Consider the following 21,452-nt stretch of genomic DNA (forward strand, 5'->3'; position numbering starts at 1 on the left):
TTTGTTACCAGCAGCCTGTTGTAAAAACATATAATTTGTTCCCATTTCATTAATTATATCTACCCGAAATACCAACAATAACACAGTTTGAACGGCTTAAAATAGTATTTGGTACTAACAAGGTGATTCCCAAAAGACTATTAGCCTGAAACTTGGAATACCTCAGCACTTTGTGCAGTGTGGCCTTAAAAAAATTGAGGAAAGTGGACAAACGGAGAACAAAAGATGATCTGACAGGCCTAAAAAAACCTCTCTATAAGCGATATCCTTAAGAAACGGCAAAAAATCTAGCAACAGGATCCTGAGAGATCCCTTCAGATGATCCAGCTAATGTTTGGAAATGGTCTCAGTGGAAAGATGGCTGACATGAACCCTTTCTTAAGCAGGGAGAAAAGGCTGAGGTATGGCACATTTCACAAGAACTGGACTGAAAATCAATGGCAACAGGACTTGTGGTGTGATGAATCCAAATTTGCCTCAGTAATATTGATGCAGTGATCTTGACAGACAAAAGACACCCAACATCCAAAAAACTCCTTCAAGAAACCTGGTTAACTATTCCTGAAGAAATAACAAGAAAGCCTTTCTAACCGACTTCAGGCTATGATGCACAGCAAAATTGATCATATTAGACATCAATTTTCAAGCTTGTTGAAATTTGTAGGGGTTTTTTTCTCCCTTATTTACTGGATTTTCATGTATGCTTGCACATATTTTAATTAATCACCGCGTTTCCCATTTTCACTGCCAAACATAAAGAAATTGGTGACTTAAGACTTACATGGTATTGTATTAATCTGAAAACATTGTTTTAAACAGTCAGTAGCTTCTCGGGATTCATGTGGTCCAGATCTGACAAGCATAAGAGTAGTTGTTTTTACTCTAGACATTATCTGGTCTCTTGATGTGGTTTGATGTGGACTAAATGGAAAATACGAACACCAGCCTCCCTTCTTGTGCTTTCACTCTTTCTCTGTAAATCTAATCGACTTTAACAAGTGCCTGAATAACATATTTTGTTAATCATATTTCAAGTAAAATAATCACATATTATGGAAATTACTGCCTCAGCATTCAAAATATATTTAACATTCTCCAATCAGTAGGGCTATTGGTTTCTAAATTTTTAATATTGTAACTAAATAAACATAGCTTTGTTATATATCAGTAACACATTCATTATAGTATCATAGCACCACGAGCATCTTTAGTTTGTTCTGCTTTGTGAAAATTTGCACATTTACTATAATTACAGCATAAGGCAACCCGGGATTAAAGGCAAGTAGTTTTTTATTGTCATGGCCTGATTCCCATTCATTTGGGCTGCAAACAGCTGCCCAGCTCTATTGCAGTCCTTTCATGGAGAGCCCTGCTTGAGGGCACTCCAAAAGGCAGAGTTAAAGATATCTTTCTCTCATGCACATTCTTAGCAGAGCTTTCCAGTTCATGCATTTGAACTTATGATGTTCCCCTCTGTCCTCTAGGCCACCGCTGCCCCGTTCCTGTAACCCTGTCACTTTTATGGCACTGAGCTGCTGGCTGCGGTCTGTTTTTGTATGACCATGACAAGCCACCATGAATTCATCTGAATTATTCTAATGAATACGATATTCTGAATATCTTCGGGAGACAGCTGATGGCCTTTAGCACTGCCAGCCTGCTATCTCATCACACTAATCTTCAATTAACTGATGCAGCTGCTGATGCCATTTTCTGTCATTCTCTTTTTGAAACGTTTGCTCTCACTGCTTTTTGGTAACTTTGATGAAGTGTGACGCTCTCGGAGGCGGTTTAATTTCCTCCGTTGGGCTCCCGGTTCACAGAGGCTCAACATATCCGTGAGATAAACGCACAAGAGGACAGCTTTTAATAGAGAATACAGACATAAAATCAGCACTAAAAGTATTGTTAGGTTTAAAGTGCACACACACACGCACACTGACCAAGTGCAAAGTGTTTACTTCTCACAAGTTATTTCCCAACAGTTTGTGGACACACAATAAAATATCACAAACAACTTTTTGAGACATTCCAATCAGCTTTAAAAGTGATTCATTGCTGAGTCAGAGTTTAGTCTTTAATTCAGTATCTGAACAAAGAGGTGAGGTTTACAAGTGTGTGATGCCTCTAATCTAAATGTATCAAGGGGGTGTGTTAATAAAAAAAAAGTTGCTCACCAGCAATCATGTTTGCATGAAATACCAGTGAATGCCTCTCATCTAACCCCCCAGAAAAGCTATTTTTGTGTGCAATATCTTCAGCATACCAAATGAAGTCTTGCAACATTTTATGTTCATACTGTGGATATTTTCTGAGTTACAGACCTGAAATGAGTACATGGAGCGGATGGAAATTTAGTCGCCTTTTAAGTCGCCTTATTTTTTTAAAGCATTTTTTTTTAGACCTCAATGTACTTCTTAAGTACATGAAGTACATGAAACTATCAGAGTGGAAAAACACATTTAACCTTAACCAAATGAATTTTACATCCACCCACCTAGAAGAAGTCACAGATGAGCCTGGTACCAAACTGTAGGTACAAAGCAGACCTTTCATGCTGTTGGTTTTTACCAGTTACACACATGGTGATATCATTAAACTAGAGCCTGACTGATGTAGGACTTTTAAGATACCCGTATTTTGTGATTTAAAAAGTCTGATATATTGGCCAATATTTTTTTTCTTTCAGACACACATATTTGTTTGTAGTTATTTATTTACTCCTTTATGCCGACTCTCTTCAGAAAGGCTGGTTGTGTTTCTGGCATTCCAAATAAGTTGCAAAGTGCCCTCTGCAGCTTCTCTACGCAATATCAACACTCATACCATATTTGATGGGTGTTTCTGTTACTCTACTTCACAGATGTTAAATTAGTACAATTTTGCTGCTGAAACGGTGATTATATTCCATAATATTGATGCTTACAGTTGGTTTTAGAAAAAAATATACTGAATTGGCTGTAGATGGGGACACTTGGAGTGGGTATAGAATTTATTTAATTTTAGCTTTTAACTGAGTTTAGTGCCTTCTCAGTGCTGAAAAGGTCATTTGGTTATCTCCTGTGGTGAAATTGCAAGGAATGAAAAGTGAAGGAAAAAAAAAGTTTTAACCCTTCTCTACTCTGATGGCCAGTAACTAATTTTCATTGTACTAAACCTTGCATGATTTCATTTAATATGTAAGTTATTGCATTTTTTGTTTAGCTGATTTTTTTGGATGTCAGGTGGGAACTTTGATGAGTTTTGACTGATTTTCTATGTATATACTGTATATATTTGATCTATTTAGAGCAATATTCATCTTGTTACTCTGTTTCTTTATAACTTATTTGGTTTTTATAAGTGCTATATATATATAAAAAAGCACTTCATCATTTTTTTAATTACCTATGACTCATTACCCAGAGCAACATGGAAATTTGTCAGGTTTATACTGACGTCAGGATTGACCCGATGGATGAGGGAATGAGAGGGAATACTTCTTAACTCTGTTCTGAAGGGCAGAAAATCCAGCATTTCAGGCCCACTACCAGGCAGCCTCTCCACAGAAATGCATAGAAAAACAGTGATGGCAGGACAAAGTGAAGAGTCAGTCATGCGTTCATTCAGTCCCATGCCTCTCTTCTGATAAAGCACAACTAGGTATTTGGTTTTCGTCACTTTTCATCTCTGCATTATATTTTCTTCCTCCCGCTGCAGCTCACATTGTAAAGTTTCTCTAAGTTATAATAGTTAAGTTTTTCATTCATGTAAACACGATTCGGCATGTATAAATAACTCATCTGGCTCTGCCCTGAAAAACATATACCTCGAGGGAATGTCAGCTTTCATCAAAATACCTCTCAGTCATCCAACACAATATCAAAAATATCATCTCTTTAAATGTTAAAGTCTCTGTAGAAAAATGCCTGAAATATACATGTACATTTGTATACAAAAAAAATTTGATGCAAATTATTACTTCTTCAATAACCCTTTAAAGCTGTAACTATGCCACACTGTACTGAATCTCTGCATGTCATTGTGAAATAAACACAGCTTGCATGGCACCAGATGAGCGGATAGATTTTGATGTACAACGAACATAATTTCTGGACAAGGATCAGTGACCGCATCATCAACCATTTCAAAACACGAGTCTTTCCAAAAACATGCTGTGGTTGTGCATATGGCACGTACTGACATAGTTATTATTTTCTGCTTATCTGCAGTCCAGCAGAGAGCGTTTTGCTCCCAGGCAGAACTGTTGGGCTTTCCAGACACAAACAATTACAATTCTTAAAAGGCAAATTCCATCGGTTGAGTGGAGCTATTGATTTCCATCTGAGTACGCACAAAGCAAAAACCTGTATAGACATCAATCAAATACTGGCTGACATTATTTCAACCCATCTTGTACTGGTTCATCTTTACTTTTGATGATAAGGTTTCATCGGTGTTTGAATCTTTAAATCAACCTTTTATATGAATGAAAATATCACCTCCACATCTATAGATTCATCTTTTTGCACACACACAGTGACTACCCTTCCTGCTTTGCCAGTTAGACAGTAACACTGCTCCAGCACAGCTGGTTCCCAGAGGTTGCTTAGTGCACAAACAGCACAAGCACTATGCAAGAGCTTTGCAAATGGTGGTGGATGCTTGGCCTCAGCTCTGGCTCTTCCCTGCCTGATCAACCGGGGTCGATCGGTGTATGAAGCAAGCATCCCCTTGTCTCGTATCTCAAGTGTGTCAATGGGCCCTGCAGAGAGAGAGAGAAAAAAAGAGGAAACATATTAGTGTGAATATCTGGCTGCACAGTGGAGAGCCACTTGACAGAGCAGTCACAGCACTAACAATCACTTTTCATTGACCAAAATGAAAATATGCCAAAGCACAAACGCCCAGTAACACATACACGAGCCATCAAAGTTATTAAGACTGAACAGTCTTGCATTTTTCTTTGTGGATTAAAAAGCCTTCCCTTTTGTGACAGACAATTTGCCCAGACTTGTGGGACTTCTTAAATAGCATTTTTTTCTGTGTTTCTCACTCAAGTCTGAATTGGTTCAATGAGCAGAGGACCCCATCTGGGCCACTGTGGCTCTTACAGATCTGATCCTGTTGTTGAAATATTGTTTACCTTCCCCGAGTAAGGTGCAGCTGATGCCTCTAACTTTTAACAATCTCCAAAGGAGCGTGAAAGCCTCAGATTAAGTTTGCTTCACCACCAAAGCTTTCTAAGTTGCACCGAGCCATCTCACGGCCTTTGACTCCATCTTACACACATGGCTGCATACACCCATGAGTCTTTTTGCACTCTTTTTCACCTTTTAAAACTCATGCACACGTATCCCCTTTAAAATGAAAATAAATGCATATGAGCACGCACATGCATTTTAATAACACACATGCCCACTCACGTTCCCAAATCATCACTTTGCCTGAGTCACTGACAGAGAGGCACCAAGACGAGCCAGTATTCAGGCCTAATGTGCACCAGATTTACTTCTGAATGCTCTGGTGTTTGGCAATGTAGGTCATGTCTATTTGTATTCTAATGAACCCTGCACACAGCATCTCCATTACAGATGTAATGCCTCTGGCACAAAACACCAAAATGATTTGGTTTTCATTTTGTTTAATGCATCCCCCATACCAATTTAATTTTTCAATGATTGCTATGAAATATAGTTGATTGAGGGAAACAAAAATCAAAGTAAATGATGCATGCAGAATGGGATGAGCAAACAGACAACTGTGTCTCTTGGCAGACTATCACCACAAACAATCAGACCGAGACACAACAGCTAATTAATATTCACTGGCAAAATGTGTCTCACTCTGACACATCTTTTGGGTTTTATCGCACATTGTGCACATGCCAGGTTGGAAAATGGAACGAAGACAATACAGTCAGTGGGAGCACTATAAGCACATGCATTGACTATTATAGCAAGAAACAAATCATAGTAACAGAGCTGAGGGGTGTACTACAAAGCATGATTAATGGGTTAGCAAGCTATGTTAAGCTTAAAGTCAGAGTTTTATGTGTTATAGAGGTGGTTATCACCTGATTAGATCACCAAGGCAACTTATCTTGAACATATAGCCTGGTCTGGAGCAGGTTATGTTCTTAAATGTATTTATAATCAGCTGGGATCACCACATTTACGCTGATTTATTTACAGTGTGCTTTAAGTGCCATACAGCTTCTCTGCTGAAGGAATACAACCTGTTAACACTACCAATTGAAGCCCAGCTATAAAGTTACACCAGCACAAACTGTGCTTCGTATTGTCTGTGGTTTTACATTCATTCAATTGGTGATGCAGAAAATGTTTACCTCTGCTTGAATTGCAGCTTCTGGAACACAGAAAATCGATCAGGTGCATTTGTAGGCTATGTATCACCAAGAATACCAAAACAATCAATAAAATTAATTTCACTTTGATCTGGGCACAAAATAAACTGATTTCCACGTCTCCTTTATTAGGCCGTGGGACAGGTTTGGATTTACAGTTTTACTAAGACTCTGTGTGAGTCTTGGATCCAAATCCTGGACAAGCCCCTGTTTAAGTTACAATAATGTGAAATGGAGACCTACACATGTAATTGGTAATTCTTAAACTTGGATTGTTTGTTAATTTAAATGAACCCCCGTTCATGAGCTCATCCTCTCTTCTGCACTTGTTACTGTAACATATCTAAATTTACACATCAAGCCTTTACATGTAAGAATTTTTCAACTCATTATGGAACGCGGGTGTTTACCAATTCACCCGATAAATGGACAATTGACGTCAGCAGGACGTGGGATTGAAGTGTAAAAGCTGTACATGGAGGCGGTGCTGGACGCATAACAATGGGGAGTAAAAGCCTTCATCCCTAGAAGGTTTTTTGTCATTCAAAGTCAGGAAGTGCCTGACCTTTTTTATTAAACCTACAAACAGGAGTGTTTGCTGTACAAAGTGTCAGATATGCTTTAATAATAGCTACCTCACCCACATGTATATGGAGCTGCATGTGCACAAAGACAGTGTTATGCATACAGATGCTGCTGAGTGGGAGTAAAGCATCATCCAAGGGGAAAGGAAGAAAGAAATGAAGAAATAGTGAGAGAGAGCATGAGACGGGGGGGGGGGGGGGGGGGGGGAGTGAGAGAGAGAGAGAGAGAGAGAGAGAGAGATGGGTTATAAACAAGAGCTGTGAGCTGTAGGGAGTAGGTCAGTGCATTTGAGTCAGTCCTGACTCATGATGGAGGCGGTGAATATCCACCTCCTCCCTGCCCATTACAACTTCATCCTCAAGCCTGGAGCGCTGGAGCTCAGCTAGCCTTTACAAAAACTGTGAAAAACTCCTACACCCATGGTCAGAGGAGTAGTGATTTTTGTGTTACAAGAACAATCTGATAATAGGTCATGCATGTATTAAACCAGTGACTGATGAAACACTTTTGCATCGGTCAGCCAGCCCAAATGGCAGAACAATTTCTCCCACTTCATACTGGCATCCTTCTGTCACGCATGTCTGGTAGATTAATACAGAGTAGGTTGAAAGTAATACCAGAAAGGCAGAGCAAATCTCAACACACTGAAACATGTAAACCTACTGAAAGCTAGCTGTAGTCTGTGTGTCCACAAATTATATAATTTAATGTCACTTTTGCAAAACAAAGTTCATGTGTACCTGCTTCTATTTTAACAATGTTTAATGGTTGTGAAATTTTATTAAGATGAATAAATTGCCACTAGTGCCAAAACATTTTAAAGGTTAAGAACAGGTTGATATAATGATAATATGTATTGCAGTGTTGAAGTTAGAGGGCAAAACAAACAAATAATCCAAAAAACCCTCAACAAAATTTTGGAGTCAGCAGATTTAGTTTAAGAGAGAAATACTTTTTGAATAAACATTTAGAAACACTTCAGAAAAAATGGACAATGTGAGCCACTGTGATGTCTTGTATTGGTTAGTCCTGTTGTGAAACCTTAAGCAGAGCAAGTGTTCTAGTCTATCCTTACATGCCACGCAAAAGGCAGCATGTAAATGATGCAAACATGCTTTTCAGACCAAGGGAGGAAATACTTTCACTTTACTGAAGCACCTAGTTATCCAAATCTATAAGAATTCAGGCTGAATACGTTTTACGTAATATTAAAAACATTTAAAGTATTATCCTTCTTATGTTATCCTGAAATACACATTACCATTTTGTTTAAGACAGCTTGTTGCCACAGGCTAAAATGTTTGCAATGTCTAATATAACGTACTTAAGGTAATGTAATGTAATTGTAGTAATGTAAGCAGGATTCATAATATTTCAGTCAACAAAATATACTGTTAGCTTTTTAGGTTTTGTACTGTTCTTTGTACTGTGCTTTAATATACAGAAATGCCATTTTTGTAATTTTTTTAAATACATGATCATACATTCAAATACATGGGAATATCTTTGTGTTTTTATATCAACATGGGTATTGAGAGCCATGTCATTCTACTGTTTCTGGTATTGACCACCACCTTTCTGGTACCCTGGCAACTTTATGTTGATGTGGCAAAAGCTTATTAATGCCAATGTAGGCACGCCCTAAAACATACCAGAATTGAGCACTTTTGACTCTAACAAGGCCCATAATTTACAAAATGTATATCATGCTGTATTCAGTAAGACATCTGAGTGGAAGGTGCAACAGCAAATAGCCACAAACGAGACAGAGTGGGAAAGGAAAAATAGAGCAGATGCCTCCAATGTTTTCAATGTTTTTCTTTTTGTGTTTAGTTATTTGATCACAGTTTTTGATCAGAAACAGGTAAATTTGGTATGCAATTTGGGTGGTATGATGTTTAGCGCTGTCGCTTCACCGCAAGAAGGTTTTGGGCTAAACCTCAGTTGGGGCTGGCCCTTTCTATGTGGAGTTTGCATGTTCTCCCACAGGTTAAAGTAAGGGTTAGGTGACTCTTAATTGGTTGGATGTGATGTGAAGTCTTTCTCTGTCTATCTGTCTATGATCATGTCTGACTCTGTTTATCTATGTTAGCCCTGGTGACTTGTCCAGAGCGTACCCCACCTCTCACTCTGTGACAGCTGGGTTAATTTCCAGCCCTAGATACTGAGGTGGATAAGAAATTAAAAAAAAAAATATGGTAAAGGAACCTCTGCGACAGACTGGCAACCTGTCCAGGGTGTACCCCGCCTCTCGCCCTAAGACAGCTGGGACAGGCTCCAGCGTCCCCCGTGACCCTGAAAAGGACACGCGGAAGTGAATGGATGGATATGGTAAAAGATTTTTAAGTTAATTACTAAACTGAGCTAGCCTAAGAGTTTTTAAGCACAGAATTTGCACCAAAACAACTTTAAACATCTGTAATCACATGATTACACTGTGCCAATTTCCTCAGCTACTAAAAAACTACTACAGTGGCAGAAGCCCATATGAGTAGGATCTACTGATGATGTACCTATTTGTATGAGTATTTCAATATGTACGTATGTGTGCATGCTGCTGCCAGACATAAAATCCATGAATACAACATTAATACAGTGGATGTTCTGTGCCGTGAGCACTAATCGAGTGGAAAAACATACATCCACATTTGCTACATAACAGCAGGGCAATGCAGCTAAAAGAGCATCAGCTTTCACTGCATCACCATCTCTCTGTCTGTCTCTCTCTACAGCACACTCACTTTCTCTCTGTCCCACACTTTCACCCTATGTGCCCTCATCCCCACTCGTGCTTACTCTTTCTCATTTTTCTCATGGCTAAATATCCACTGATCCCTAATCTAGATGCCGATTTTAGATTGTAAGGCCAGCGAGGTCTTGCATTGGATTTAGTCATCAATGTGCGATTTTCATTCCCTGGTTTTCTCAGCTTTAACCTTCAAGATTTCCACCCCCACCACCCCAACAGAACATATAAGTGATATACATATTAAATTCACTGTTTATATAACATGCCTCCTGAACATCACAACTGTCCTCCACACGTCTTTACCTTGCTCTTATCTTCCTTATTTCTTTCCTCAGTTTCTCTGCTTGTCGGCTTGCTCTCTCCTCTCTCACTGTTTGTCATAAAAAATATGTTTAGCAGCGGTTCAGAGCTTTGTCAAGGCTAATGTTGGTACAAAGGCTTTCTGAGGCAGTGCTGTTATCTCCTCAAGTCTAATCCAGCTAATTAAGGGCATTGCTGGGAGGAAGGTGCTACTATTCTCATCTAACTCCTGGGTGTGCTGTCTCCCCAGTCTGGCAAACTGACTCGTGCTTTTACACACACCTTTGTAAATACAAAGACGTATATGCAGACACACACACACAGATTTGAAAACGATCTCACATGTACTGAAATATCAGCCATATGCTCACACATTTCTCTCTCTCTCACACACACATGCAAAAATAACAGACTTTCTAAAACATACTTTTTAATGGAAGCCAATAAAGTGGAGACTACCAACTGTTCATATAGACTGAGATGGTCCGATGTTACTGCTGATTTATAAGGAAATAGTTCAGCATTTTTTCTGCCTGATTCTCTCCACTCAAGAGCAGAACTGATAGGTTTACTGTCCATTTAGCTTCACATCACAGGGGAGTGGTGCTGATATCACAGCGGGTGGAGGGTAGATGTCAACAAAAATGAGACTTGCATTGCTAAAGACAGATTTTTATTAGAAAATAAAGTAAAAGATTTTTCAAATAGTATGCGCTGTGGAGACGTCTGTCGACGCAAATCAAAATGCCAGCTGTGTCAGCTAACACTTCTTTCTCTCTCTCTCCAACCTACCGTGTCACTCTTTTCATTTTCTCTCCCTCCTTTTACTTCTACAGTCTCACACGTCAACAAAATGAATCCTGGAAGATGATGAAGGAAGAGGTAGTACCAACTCACTTGTCTGTCTCACAACCCTAACTGTGAATCTAGGCAGGTATGTGAGAAGATATATTCTGTTTATGTGCCAGCATATTGGAAGATCTTTAAGTCTTTGTATAAAATCTTGGGGAAGTGGGTGCTATTGTTTCATCTAGAAAGATATTAATTAATTATATTATTATTATTATTATTGCTAATGGAGAAGATCCCAAGTAATAGACTCAGTACCAACAATCTCCTGGAAGAAACAAAACAAAAAACAGCCTACCAGTATCAGTTGCTCAAGGACCAACAAACAGATGCAGTGGTGTGTCCAGAGGGGAAACATGGGGTGGCACTCGCCCCATGTTTGAAATATGAAATAGGCACTCCTGGATACAGTGCCCTATATCTTTAGATAATAGCATTAGCAGGAACAGTACTGGGACATAACTTGTTATATTTAACAAGTTACTTTATAGTGTTTTAATGTACTTTATTTAAGTATTTCTTAAATTAAATATACAGACTTGGTATGGCATATGCACATGAAATTTTCTTTTAGTGCTTGCTATTTCTTTTTCACTATATTTTAAATTCAAATATACTATGTGCTCCACAACAACTGTTTTAAATTGTAAGAAACTGTAATTACCTTTTTTTTTTTGCTTACTTTAAAATATACTGTCGTTTTAATATTTTTTAAGCTATAAGTAATGAAATAATTTCCAGCTGCAACATTAAAAAGATACAAATTCATGAATCAACAGTTATGATCTAATAATATCATGTATATTATACATGCTAATATTGTGCCTATTGAGGCTTGGTAAGTTGCAGTGGCAGTTTTCAAGCAATGGCATCTGTATGAGGGCACAGGAGTACCCATGAACGTGAAAATTGTAAGTTTTCTACACCAATTTTAATTCCCTGTCTTGTTCTTGGTTCTTCCTGTGTTGTGCTCTTTAAAAATATCCTGGGAACACCTCTGTACTGTACATACGAAGATACTCTAAAAAAACACAAAAACACAGACAGACTCATGGGGATGTGCTGGAGCAAACAAACCTTCCTGATGAACAACTCGTATAGGCACACTCAGGAACACTCACCGCTTCTTCCTGATCTCTCGATGTACGTCTCGATGCCCACGGCGATGCCTTTTTCTGTTCCACACACTATATCCGCTCTTTTGTTTCTTATTTCCAATCCTTTCTTCTCTCTGGATAATCCAAAGTTCAACTGGAGTAGAAAGCACTCATAAAGTAGAAAACACTATGAATGATTCAAAAATGTTTAAACTAGACACAACAAGGGGGGTTGGTGTCAAACCGTGGTGGTGGTTGATTTGCGAAGGATTGTTTTCTGGGGCTTGAGAGAAGGTGTGTGGGGAGGCACACAAGGTGGAGCAGTGTTTCCTGTTGGTGGGAAACTGTGGCTGACTGGTAGACCGCCATTTTCCAACATGAATTCATGGGAAAGAGAATGAGGAGGAGGAGGGGAAGAGGAGCAGCAGTGTACTGGGCTGAGCCTCAAGTCATTCAGCTCAGCCTGCAAGTGTAGTTCTGTGTCATCTACATCGTACTGGAGGTCGCAGTCCGGGCAGTAGCCATGAAACTGAACCTTCTCGCTGAAACGTACACGTTCCCTCTCACGTGGCTCCCTGCCAGGGGCCTTGGGGCATTTGTTCTTTTCATGCCGCAGAAGAGGCATGGGTCTGGGCAATGTAGGAACAAGACCCGACTCAGGGATTCCACTGTCATTAGAAATGAAGCATGGTGTGGAGGAAAATAAATCCCTGTTTGATTTCAATGGGAAAACCCCACCATTCCTTAATAGAGACCCGTTAGCCTTGGATAGATTCCCTGATAACACTAAAGTTGGATGAGGCAGATTTTTAATGTTGTGGTCCTCGGCTCTCAGCGGGGTATGTCTTGGTGGTGGTAGAGGTGGGTGTGGCTTCTTGAGTACAGTCAGGACTCCAGGAGGGTTGATGGGGACTGGCATTAGGGAAGCAGGTGTTTTAAATATGCAGTCTTCGGGAAAGAGCTTCATCTTCTCCAGGCTGGATGCAGTGGTAGTGGTGGTGGTGGAGCTCGAGCTGGAGTTCAGTGTGTCTGTCTTTGAGCTGTCTGTTAGTCCGTCTTCCTCCAATTGCAGGTCACAAGTTAGGGTGTCAATCTCATGAACAACCTGTTGGTGATAATAGGAAGTGTCACTATGACAGCTGAAGGGAAAATAAATAAGTGTGTCACAAGAAGATGAAATTAGGGCATTTAGATTATGGTATAAACTGTAAAAGCTGCGTCCTTATTCACAAGGGATGTCCACAGCAGGTATCTCCACATGTTTCACTTGGCAGAATTTTTATGCTGGATGCCCTTCCTGATGCAAGCCCAGAGGGATTTGCGTCTCCTCCTGAGACTCTCCCGAGGAGCTTATGATTTGTTAGGAGAATGTGTGTAAACCACTTCACCATGGAGCCACTGGTTATGATATAAATTGTAATGATGAATATTTTGGTCAGTGATGAGCTGATTATTAATTAGATTGACCTAATTTTGAAACATTGTTTTCTAGAACCAAAGTTCCTCCTAACAGCCAAACTCTTGTTAACAAAAGGTTCTCTTTTTGTCATCCTGGTTGAACTGAGATGAACTAAACCAGCCAAAGCATATGGGAGAGTTTGTTTGGACTTTTTAGTAAAGGGCAAAAGTGTAACGCTTTAGCAGATAGCCCACTTTAAAATTATTTGTTTTATATCAATAATCTTATTTCCATAATTGAAGAAGCCATCATAATTTTATTTAAATGTAAATGAATTGCGAAGCCCTACAGAAAATATTAACTATTACAGTCTCATCTAAAAAAGTTACCAACTTGGAAAAAACGCATTAGGATATAGGGTAAGAAGATGAAGTAGAGGAAAAGACAAATTAATATCTTTGTAAGTTCTTAATTACATTTTAAAGAGGAAACACTTCCAAATTTATAAGACTGAAGATTGATTAATACATCCCAATGACAACCACAGTGAGAGAAAATAAATATCAATAGGATTTATGAGAAAAGCCATGAGCCTGCCAGATTCTGACCTAAGTGATAGATTACATCAATCTCATGCACCAGCAGAATTCAAGAGAAGTAGCAGCACCAAACATAACCTGTGATGCAAGACGGAAGAACCATCATTTGTAATATGCAACCAATTTTGAGAAAGAAGAAAAGAGGAAAGATGACAAAGACAAAGGAATGTAAAAAAGAACAGTGCAGAGGAGTGAAAAGATCACTAAACTGTTTCTCTTATCAATCAAAATACCATGAAAAAGACATAACCGAAGGCTTTGTTTCCTTGAAATGTAACATGTGACAGCAGACCATTAGGAGACATTCAACAAATCTGTAATGAAAAAGAAAATATGTAAAATGCCCTACTAACTTTAGCAGAAAGGATATGAATACAGTAGATACAGTAGATATGAAACAGCAGATAGAAAAATACATCTATGTGTTCCCATTGGAAGTTTGCATCCACATCCTACATAATGAAAGTACTTAAGAACTGTTTGGGAAGATAACAAGCAATATGTACTGCTAAAAATAAATAAAAACAATAAATACAGGAAAACTTTAATCAGAGTATAGAATTAAGCCAGTTAAACTTCTCGTCATTTAAGTTGCAGAGAGGGTTAACAGATGCACTAAAGGTGCTACAGTGAGACCCAATACAAGAATGGTTTTATAGATGAAGGCTACTGACCCCTTTTTTAATCCTCATCTTTTCTGGTTGTTTTTTCACTAGTTTTGCATTTGGTTATGGTCAGTGTCACTACTGGTAGTGTGAGATACCTGGACCCTAGAAAGGCTGCACAGTCCAACACCTCCGAGCACAGTCTCCAGAGCATGGAGGAGAATTCAGGAGACAGGTAGATACTCTAGGGGTGCTGGGCAGTGTTGTAGAAGATCCTTACCCATCAGCAGGGCATTCCTTTGTGTAAAGAGGAACAGGATGAACATTGCCAGAGGCCTATAAAATGAGCTCCAGCAGACCACCGATGGGAATGTCTCTGACCAAACAATCAGAAATAGCTGGGCTGGAGAGCCCAACATCCTCTAGTGGGTCCTGTGCTCACTGCCTGGCACTGTGGAACCTGATTTGGCATTTGCCATAGAACCACAGAATTGGCACGTCCACCACTGGCACCCTGCGCTGTTTACAGATGAGAGCAGGTTCACCCTTAGCACATGTGACACATGTGATTTTGGAGACACGTGATTGTTCAGCATGACCAGTTTGATGATGGGTCAATGATGGTCTAGGGAAGCATATCCATGGAGGGATGCACAGACCTCTACGAGGTGAGCAACAGCACCCTGGAATGAAATCCTTGGACCCATTGCTTTAAATTGGCAGACACACTCAATTGAGCTAAATCCTATACAGCCAAACTGAACCCCAGACTGTCCAGAAGCTCAGATCTCCTCACAGATCGGGGAGGAGATGTAAAAAACCATTACTCATCTCATTAGGAGCAGGTCCTGATGTTGTCGGGCATGCATACAAGCACGTGGGGCCCATACACCAATGAGTACCATTTTGAGCTGCTGCATTTTGGCAAAATGGACTAGTCAGCTGCATAACTTTTTCACTTTGATTTTATGGAATGTCTTTGAATTCAGCCCTCTGTAGGTTGATAATCTTAATTTGTGATATCTGTGACAATGTGATATCCTTTCATTCCTAATAAATCCAAAACCCAGTCCATATCAGTAGAGGTATCCAGCATGATTTTTTCCCCATTGAGATCTTATGTGTTTTTAAAATGTTCCTTTAATTTTTTTAAAATTAGACCTACATATATTCAAGTGCACATACAAAATGCTATAGCTGAATTTCCTCTAACACTGTCCTGTTAGATTGTCACATCATGATTATTGTTGTTATAAAAAATGTATCAAATGTTGATAACTATATTAACTAGATATCTATTAAAAACAGAGATAAATACTTCATCAATATTCACTGGGAAGTGTTTGACCATTCTTGGAAGATTGCACAATACACCACGCCGTACTGCTCTCATACAGCTAACAAATGATGGAAGTAGCCAGGTTAGTGATGTCCCTTCCTATGTGTTTTCACTGTTGCCATCTTGGTGCTTTGAAACTGGATGCGATTAACAAATGGTGGATCTGAAGGTTGGATGGACTACACATCTAAGAATGATTAATATATATATATATATATATATACACACATACATATATATATATATATATACACATACATATATATATATATATATATATATACACATACATATATATATATATACATGTTTTGTTTTTCTTTTGTTTGTTTCTGGAATTGATGAATAGAATTCAGTTTTAACCAGATTATTTAAAAATACTTCTGAAACAATGGCTAAAAATATTTTGCTAACACTTTGGTGGTGATTTTTCTTTAGCAAACATTTATAAATCAGTAGAACAATACATGTAATATTATCTTATATTCATTATTGACACAATATTAATATTTCAATTTTAAATATCAATGTTATCTCAGTATGTGATTATATTTATCAGTGGTTCAGGTGGTAGAGCGGGTCGTCTACCAATTGGAGGTCAATGGACCCATCCCATATACTCCTGTCCATGTGTCGAACCCCAAGTTACTCCAGATGCATCTTTCAGAGTGTGAGTTTAAGTGAATATTAGATAAGTGCTTGCATATAGATAAAAGCACGGCCTGAATATGCGTGTTGTGTAATTGGATGAACGAGACTTGTAGTAGAAAGTGCTTTAAGTGCTCAAATTAAGTAGAAAGGCACTATGTAAGTACCAGCCTATTAACCATTTACCATCAAAACCAAGGCTATTATAGTTAACTAGAGTTTACTATGTAAAAAGTCCAGTTAACTGAATTGAACTAATGAAAAAAGAACAAAGATGTAGACTGTAGAGGAAAATTCTTTATGTTCTGAACTTCTGCTTTGCCCCTGACAAATTTTAACTACAATGGAAAATAAAATTAACCTTTTTAATTATTCAAAATTAAACTGAACATTTTAAACAACTGGCAATAAATTGAATAAGTAAACTCACTAAATAAAATCATTAAAAAGTCAAAATAAATTAAAAAAGATAACAGCTATATTAACCCTAACTGTGGGAAATTCCAGCTGTCGACCAATCAATATGCACCCACCTAAAACCAACCAAGGGCTGACTAGACAACTAAAATATGATAGACCATGCACACTTTATCTGTAGAAATTTAAGTACTTGCACTTTCAGCACTTCCATGGACACAGATACTCTACTATTCATTTACACCTACAGTGCTCAGGCAATATCTGGATGCTGGAAAGGTTTATAATACATCATAAACATTGCCCAAGAAGTCTTTAACACAGCAGATAAAATTTAATAATCATAGTAAACTCTACTGGGAACTAATAACTGGTACTTAGTAATATAATGCCCACGTTATTGAGGCATTTTCAGAAGTCTTTCCAAAAACCTTCCCTTTAGAGTACATTTCCTTCCTGCTTCTCTTCCCTTGTTGGAGAGTGGCGCTTCCTTTGAAGCCCAGAACTGAAGTGGTGTTGGACATTTTGCTAATGTTTAACTCGGTAGCTCTCATAGGGTCTAAAAAAAGTCTAACATAAGTTGAGCTGAGCATGCATAGGTTCACAGTATCCTAGCCATTAAAGCAACCAAGGAGAAAATTTCTCAAGAAAGTAAAATTACAACATTTGAGACAAAGATGTTGTTTATCTTTTGGATTAGGGGTTCTCATCTTAGAGTACCCAGTATGTTAGCCTGCTCTCAAGCACATTTGCTATCATGTGGTTTTAAATGCATGTACAAACAGCAACTAAGGAGAGAGCAAGTGACTGAGAGGGAGCGATAAAAATAAAGATGAGAAGGCTAGGGCAGAGTGCTAAACTCTCCATGCAGTCTTTAAATGGATAATTTGTTGGGACACACACAAGAGGTAATACCAGTATCCCAGTGTGCAGCCCCTGCTGTAGGCCAGGCAGCTTCGGCGGCAGTGCCAAGCATCTGGGCAGGGTCCCTCCTTGGAGCCAGGCTCGGCTCCAGCCCCGTCTGTGAGTTATAACAGATAACTGCATTTCAAATGGATTACACCCCAAACACTGGCTTTGATAGTAACACCCCCCGGAGGTATGTGTTTAGTGTGTGCGGTGTCAGAATAACTGATCCTCTACACAATCTCCCAGAAGCAAAAGAAAAAAAGCAAGAAGGGAAGAAAAAAGGAAGGGCACATCACATAAAAAGATCACAATAGACAGATTACAATGGCTTCTTCTTCTCATTTATCTCTGGTGCCTGCTGTGAGATATTGTAAACTGCTGAAAAACACAAAAGGAGTGTAATTCAGTCAAAGTTGCAGGAAAAAATGAGAGTGAGGGGAACAGAGCGGCAGAAGGAGACAGATGCTGTGTCGGCTACCCATCCATAATGTACCACAGGCTGTACGCAATAGAGTTGTATTAGAATGACAGCTTGTCATGTTAAGGTTAGAGGTTTGGCAGAGCGGACTGGATGCCTGGTGTGCGGTCGGCAGAGGAATGCAAGCATAAAAGCAGGTAAGACTGCAGGTTATTTCAAGTGAGGGGGTGAGACTGATTCAGAGAAACCACTCTAATGTGAATGAAGGGAAAATATGTCACAGAGGCAGCTATATATTACTGGTTCTGTGACTGTGAATATAAACCTGAAATATCATCCTGATTTCTACAGAAACATCTGTAGTCTCTCCATCACTGAGATTTGAGACCTCAGTCAGACAGGTCTAAGAGTTTTGATCTTTTAGGACTAGAGAGGAGGAGGACAACCACAAATACACATGCCAAGAGACAAAGAAAGATGAAGATAAGCAAGACACCACAAGGACTCCGGGGAGGTGACAGGTGAAAAGAAGAAGACCACTTTCTCTCTATTATTTGGCAGGAAATCATTTGGACCAACACAACAGTCAGCATTAAGATGATGAAATTCAATGCAAAATCACCTTCCTGCTTGCACCAACTTGTCCATTAAATATTAATTGTGATCACATTTTTTCACACTTTCATCAAAGCTTATGAGTCAGGGTGAAGAAGCTGTCCTGCCATTTCACACCCTATGTCCTCCCAGTGCCAAATGTCTCTCATGTTGGTGATAATGATCACATACATTAGTGGGAAAGGCAGGAGCACGGTGTGTAGTTTTTCCAGGCCCCACTGGTGAGGTCGATGTCAGCCCTCCATCTCCTCTCAGTCAAGGATGCTCAGAAAAAGCACCCTCACAGCAAGCCTGTGGAAATAACACGACACATGGCAGAACACTTCTTCTAATTTACCTCTTTGAGCTCTTTAGCTACATCCTTAAGATCTCCCAGGATGGTTTCCAAATTCTCCACGATTGTCTTGATCTCCTTTTTCACTTTTACTTTGGAGACTACTCCTTCAGCTTCTGCATTTGGTGTCCCTGACATTCTTCAGTTTATGGCACAATCTATTTCATGAAGGATCTCAAGTCAAATCCTTTGCTCGCCACGCTGCCACTTTGCCAACGCATTTTCTCTCTCTTTTTTGCTATGTAGTCCCCCAGCTGCCGTCACTTTTTCTCTCCTAAATCACGGCCAGGACGGAGAGAAGTGGCGTCGGGCAGCATTCTATAGCTAACACTAGGCATGCGCAATAGAGCGTAACACACAAAAATAACGGTTATGTCAAAATATTGTATCATACTGCCTGGGAAACGGCGCCCGTCCACAGGTTTATGTCCAACGGCAACAAAAAATGACGTGCCACGGGCATCCTTCACGTCGACAGAGCGCTAAATTCAACATTTTGTGAGAAAATCACCGACGCCAGCGCTTTAAAAAATGTTTAAGCAAAGAAGGGAAAGAAGAAGAAGAAGAAGAAGAAAAAGAAAGAGGCAGCTGTCCGAACCGTTACACCGTTGTTCGTTATTGTAACGGTCCATAATCCTCAGGCATCGACAAAATGATAATAAGCTCCTCCTGTTCTCCACATAATTAATAGATGGTAATGATATACCATGACAGGTAACGACAACCGATAGGCACGGTCCTCGGAAAAACACCCCGCCAGTTTCATCCTGTCTACATCGCAGCCTCCTTAGAGAGTCTGAGCACAGGATGCTCGTGCGCGGTCTCTCTCGCTGTCCTCACGCGCTCTCTCTCTATCCTCCTCACGCTCTCTCTCTCTCCCTCTCTCTCTCTCTGTTACATCAAGAGGATGCTGCTGATTTAGTCACTTTGTTTGGTGTTCTCGTCATTTGTCCTGCAAATTTGTTAACATTTCTTCGTGATTCGGAACGGTTCTGTTTGTTGCGTTCAAATAACATCATTACATCCCCACCACAGGTGGGCTATCCCTACAGTCTAACTACTGCCAGTCCCGCTACTGTTAGTTAAGCGGTGGCCTGCACAGGTGATCGTTCTGGAGCAAACAAACCCGCTCACATTCTCTCTGAAAGTGGAAAAATGATCTAGCAATAATCAACGGCATCATTCCAGCTGCGATCAGCCCCATGGATAACAGCTGCAGTCAGAGGTTGGGGAAAATTAAAACGTTTATTTAAGTGTATTCTATAAAGTCAAACACAGATTTATCCAAACTAAAGTAACGTAAAGAGATCTGTAATGTCTATAAGCATGAATCTAAAGAGAGAAGCCCATTATTCAGTTTCAAAGTTGATATTCCACGAATCCTGCAGGATCTACACCCTGATGTGATCAGATTTTCCACCTTCAGCATGCATCTTTACAAAGAAAGCATTATACTGATTAACTGATAAAATAATGATGAAAATAGCAGATGCAGTCATACAAAACAGTTAAACCCTCTTGAAAATTTCTCTTTTACTCTTTCTAGGGCAAATCATTCCTGACCCCCCCCCCCCCCCCCCCCCCCAAACAAACAAACAAACAAACAAACAAACAAACAAAAAACTACAATTACTATTGTCCCAATCAACATTTACTTTTACTTAATATGCATAATTAATATGCAGGACTTCTTATTATCTCTACTAGGATATAGAAGAAATAGTATTGTAAGGGCTGTAAAATAAATGTATTAAATATGACTATTATGAATAAAATTAGGATATTTGCCAACTTTATTTTGTTGATTATTTAGATATGGGTACGTAACGCTAGGAGATAAAAACAGTGATTTAAAATCAAAAGCAACCAAACAATCTGCATCTCTTAAACTAGCTTTGAACTGGCTTATATTGCAACCTGTGAAGCTTCAACTTATTTTAGGCTACAGTTTAATATTCTGATTCACAGAGGAGCAAAGGACTTCTTAAAATGGTTAATCTCTCCCTGATGAACTCTAAACTATCTGCCTGATGGTAGCAACTCATACAAAGAGTACAGAATGTACTCAGACGGATCACACAGCATTCTCTGTGATTGTTTAAGTAGCCTACATACTTGTTCTGTTGTACTGGCTCAGACAGAGTATTGTTGAACTTAACCTGCTGAGTCCTATTTGTTAGAAATTCGTTAGAGAGATACCACTTGATAATTGAAGAAGTAACTCCTAACTGTTTGGAAACTAA

General features: G+C 39.2%; 1 protein-coding gene across 1 annotated transcript; it reads right to left on the reverse strand.

The window, feature by feature from the left end:
• Nucleotides 1-92: 92 nt before the first annotated feature.
• prr16 (proline rich 16) lies at nt 93-20,009 on the reverse strand. The gene is made up of 3 exons (XM_063490432.1): nt 19,213-20,009; nt 11,951-13,031; nt 93-4,744 (listed from the first exon to the last, which is right to left on the reverse strand). The coding sequence occupies exons 1-2, from the start codon at nt 19,345-19,347 to the stop codon at nt 12,165-12,167; spliced, it is 1,002 nt and encodes a 333-aa protein (XP_063346502.1). The 5' UTR covers nt 19,348-20,009; the 3' UTR covers nt 93-4,744; nt 11,951-12,164.
• Between the last annotated feature and the right edge of the window lie 1,443 nt (nt 20,010-21,452).

The sequence above is a fragment of the Pelmatolapia mariae genome, linkage group LG12 (genome assembly GCF_036321145.2).
Source record: "Pelmatolapia mariae isolate MD_Pm_ZW linkage group LG12, Pm_UMD_F_2, whole genome shotgun sequence".
Classification (NCBI taxonomy): domain Eukaryota; kingdom Metazoa; phylum Chordata; class Actinopteri; order Cichliformes; family Cichlidae; genus Pelmatolapia; species Pelmatolapia mariae.

Bases quoted from the DNA above. Each gene is read 5' to 3' on its own strand.
- prr16 (XM_063490432.1), bottom strand. From the start codon at position 19,347: ATGTCAGGGACACCAAATGCAGAAGCTGAAGGAGTAGTCTCCAAAGTA. The intron at 13,032-19,212 runs GTAAATTAGAAG...TATCACCAACAG, and splicing joins TAGCTAAAGAGCTCAAAGAG to GTTGTTCATGAGATTGACAC.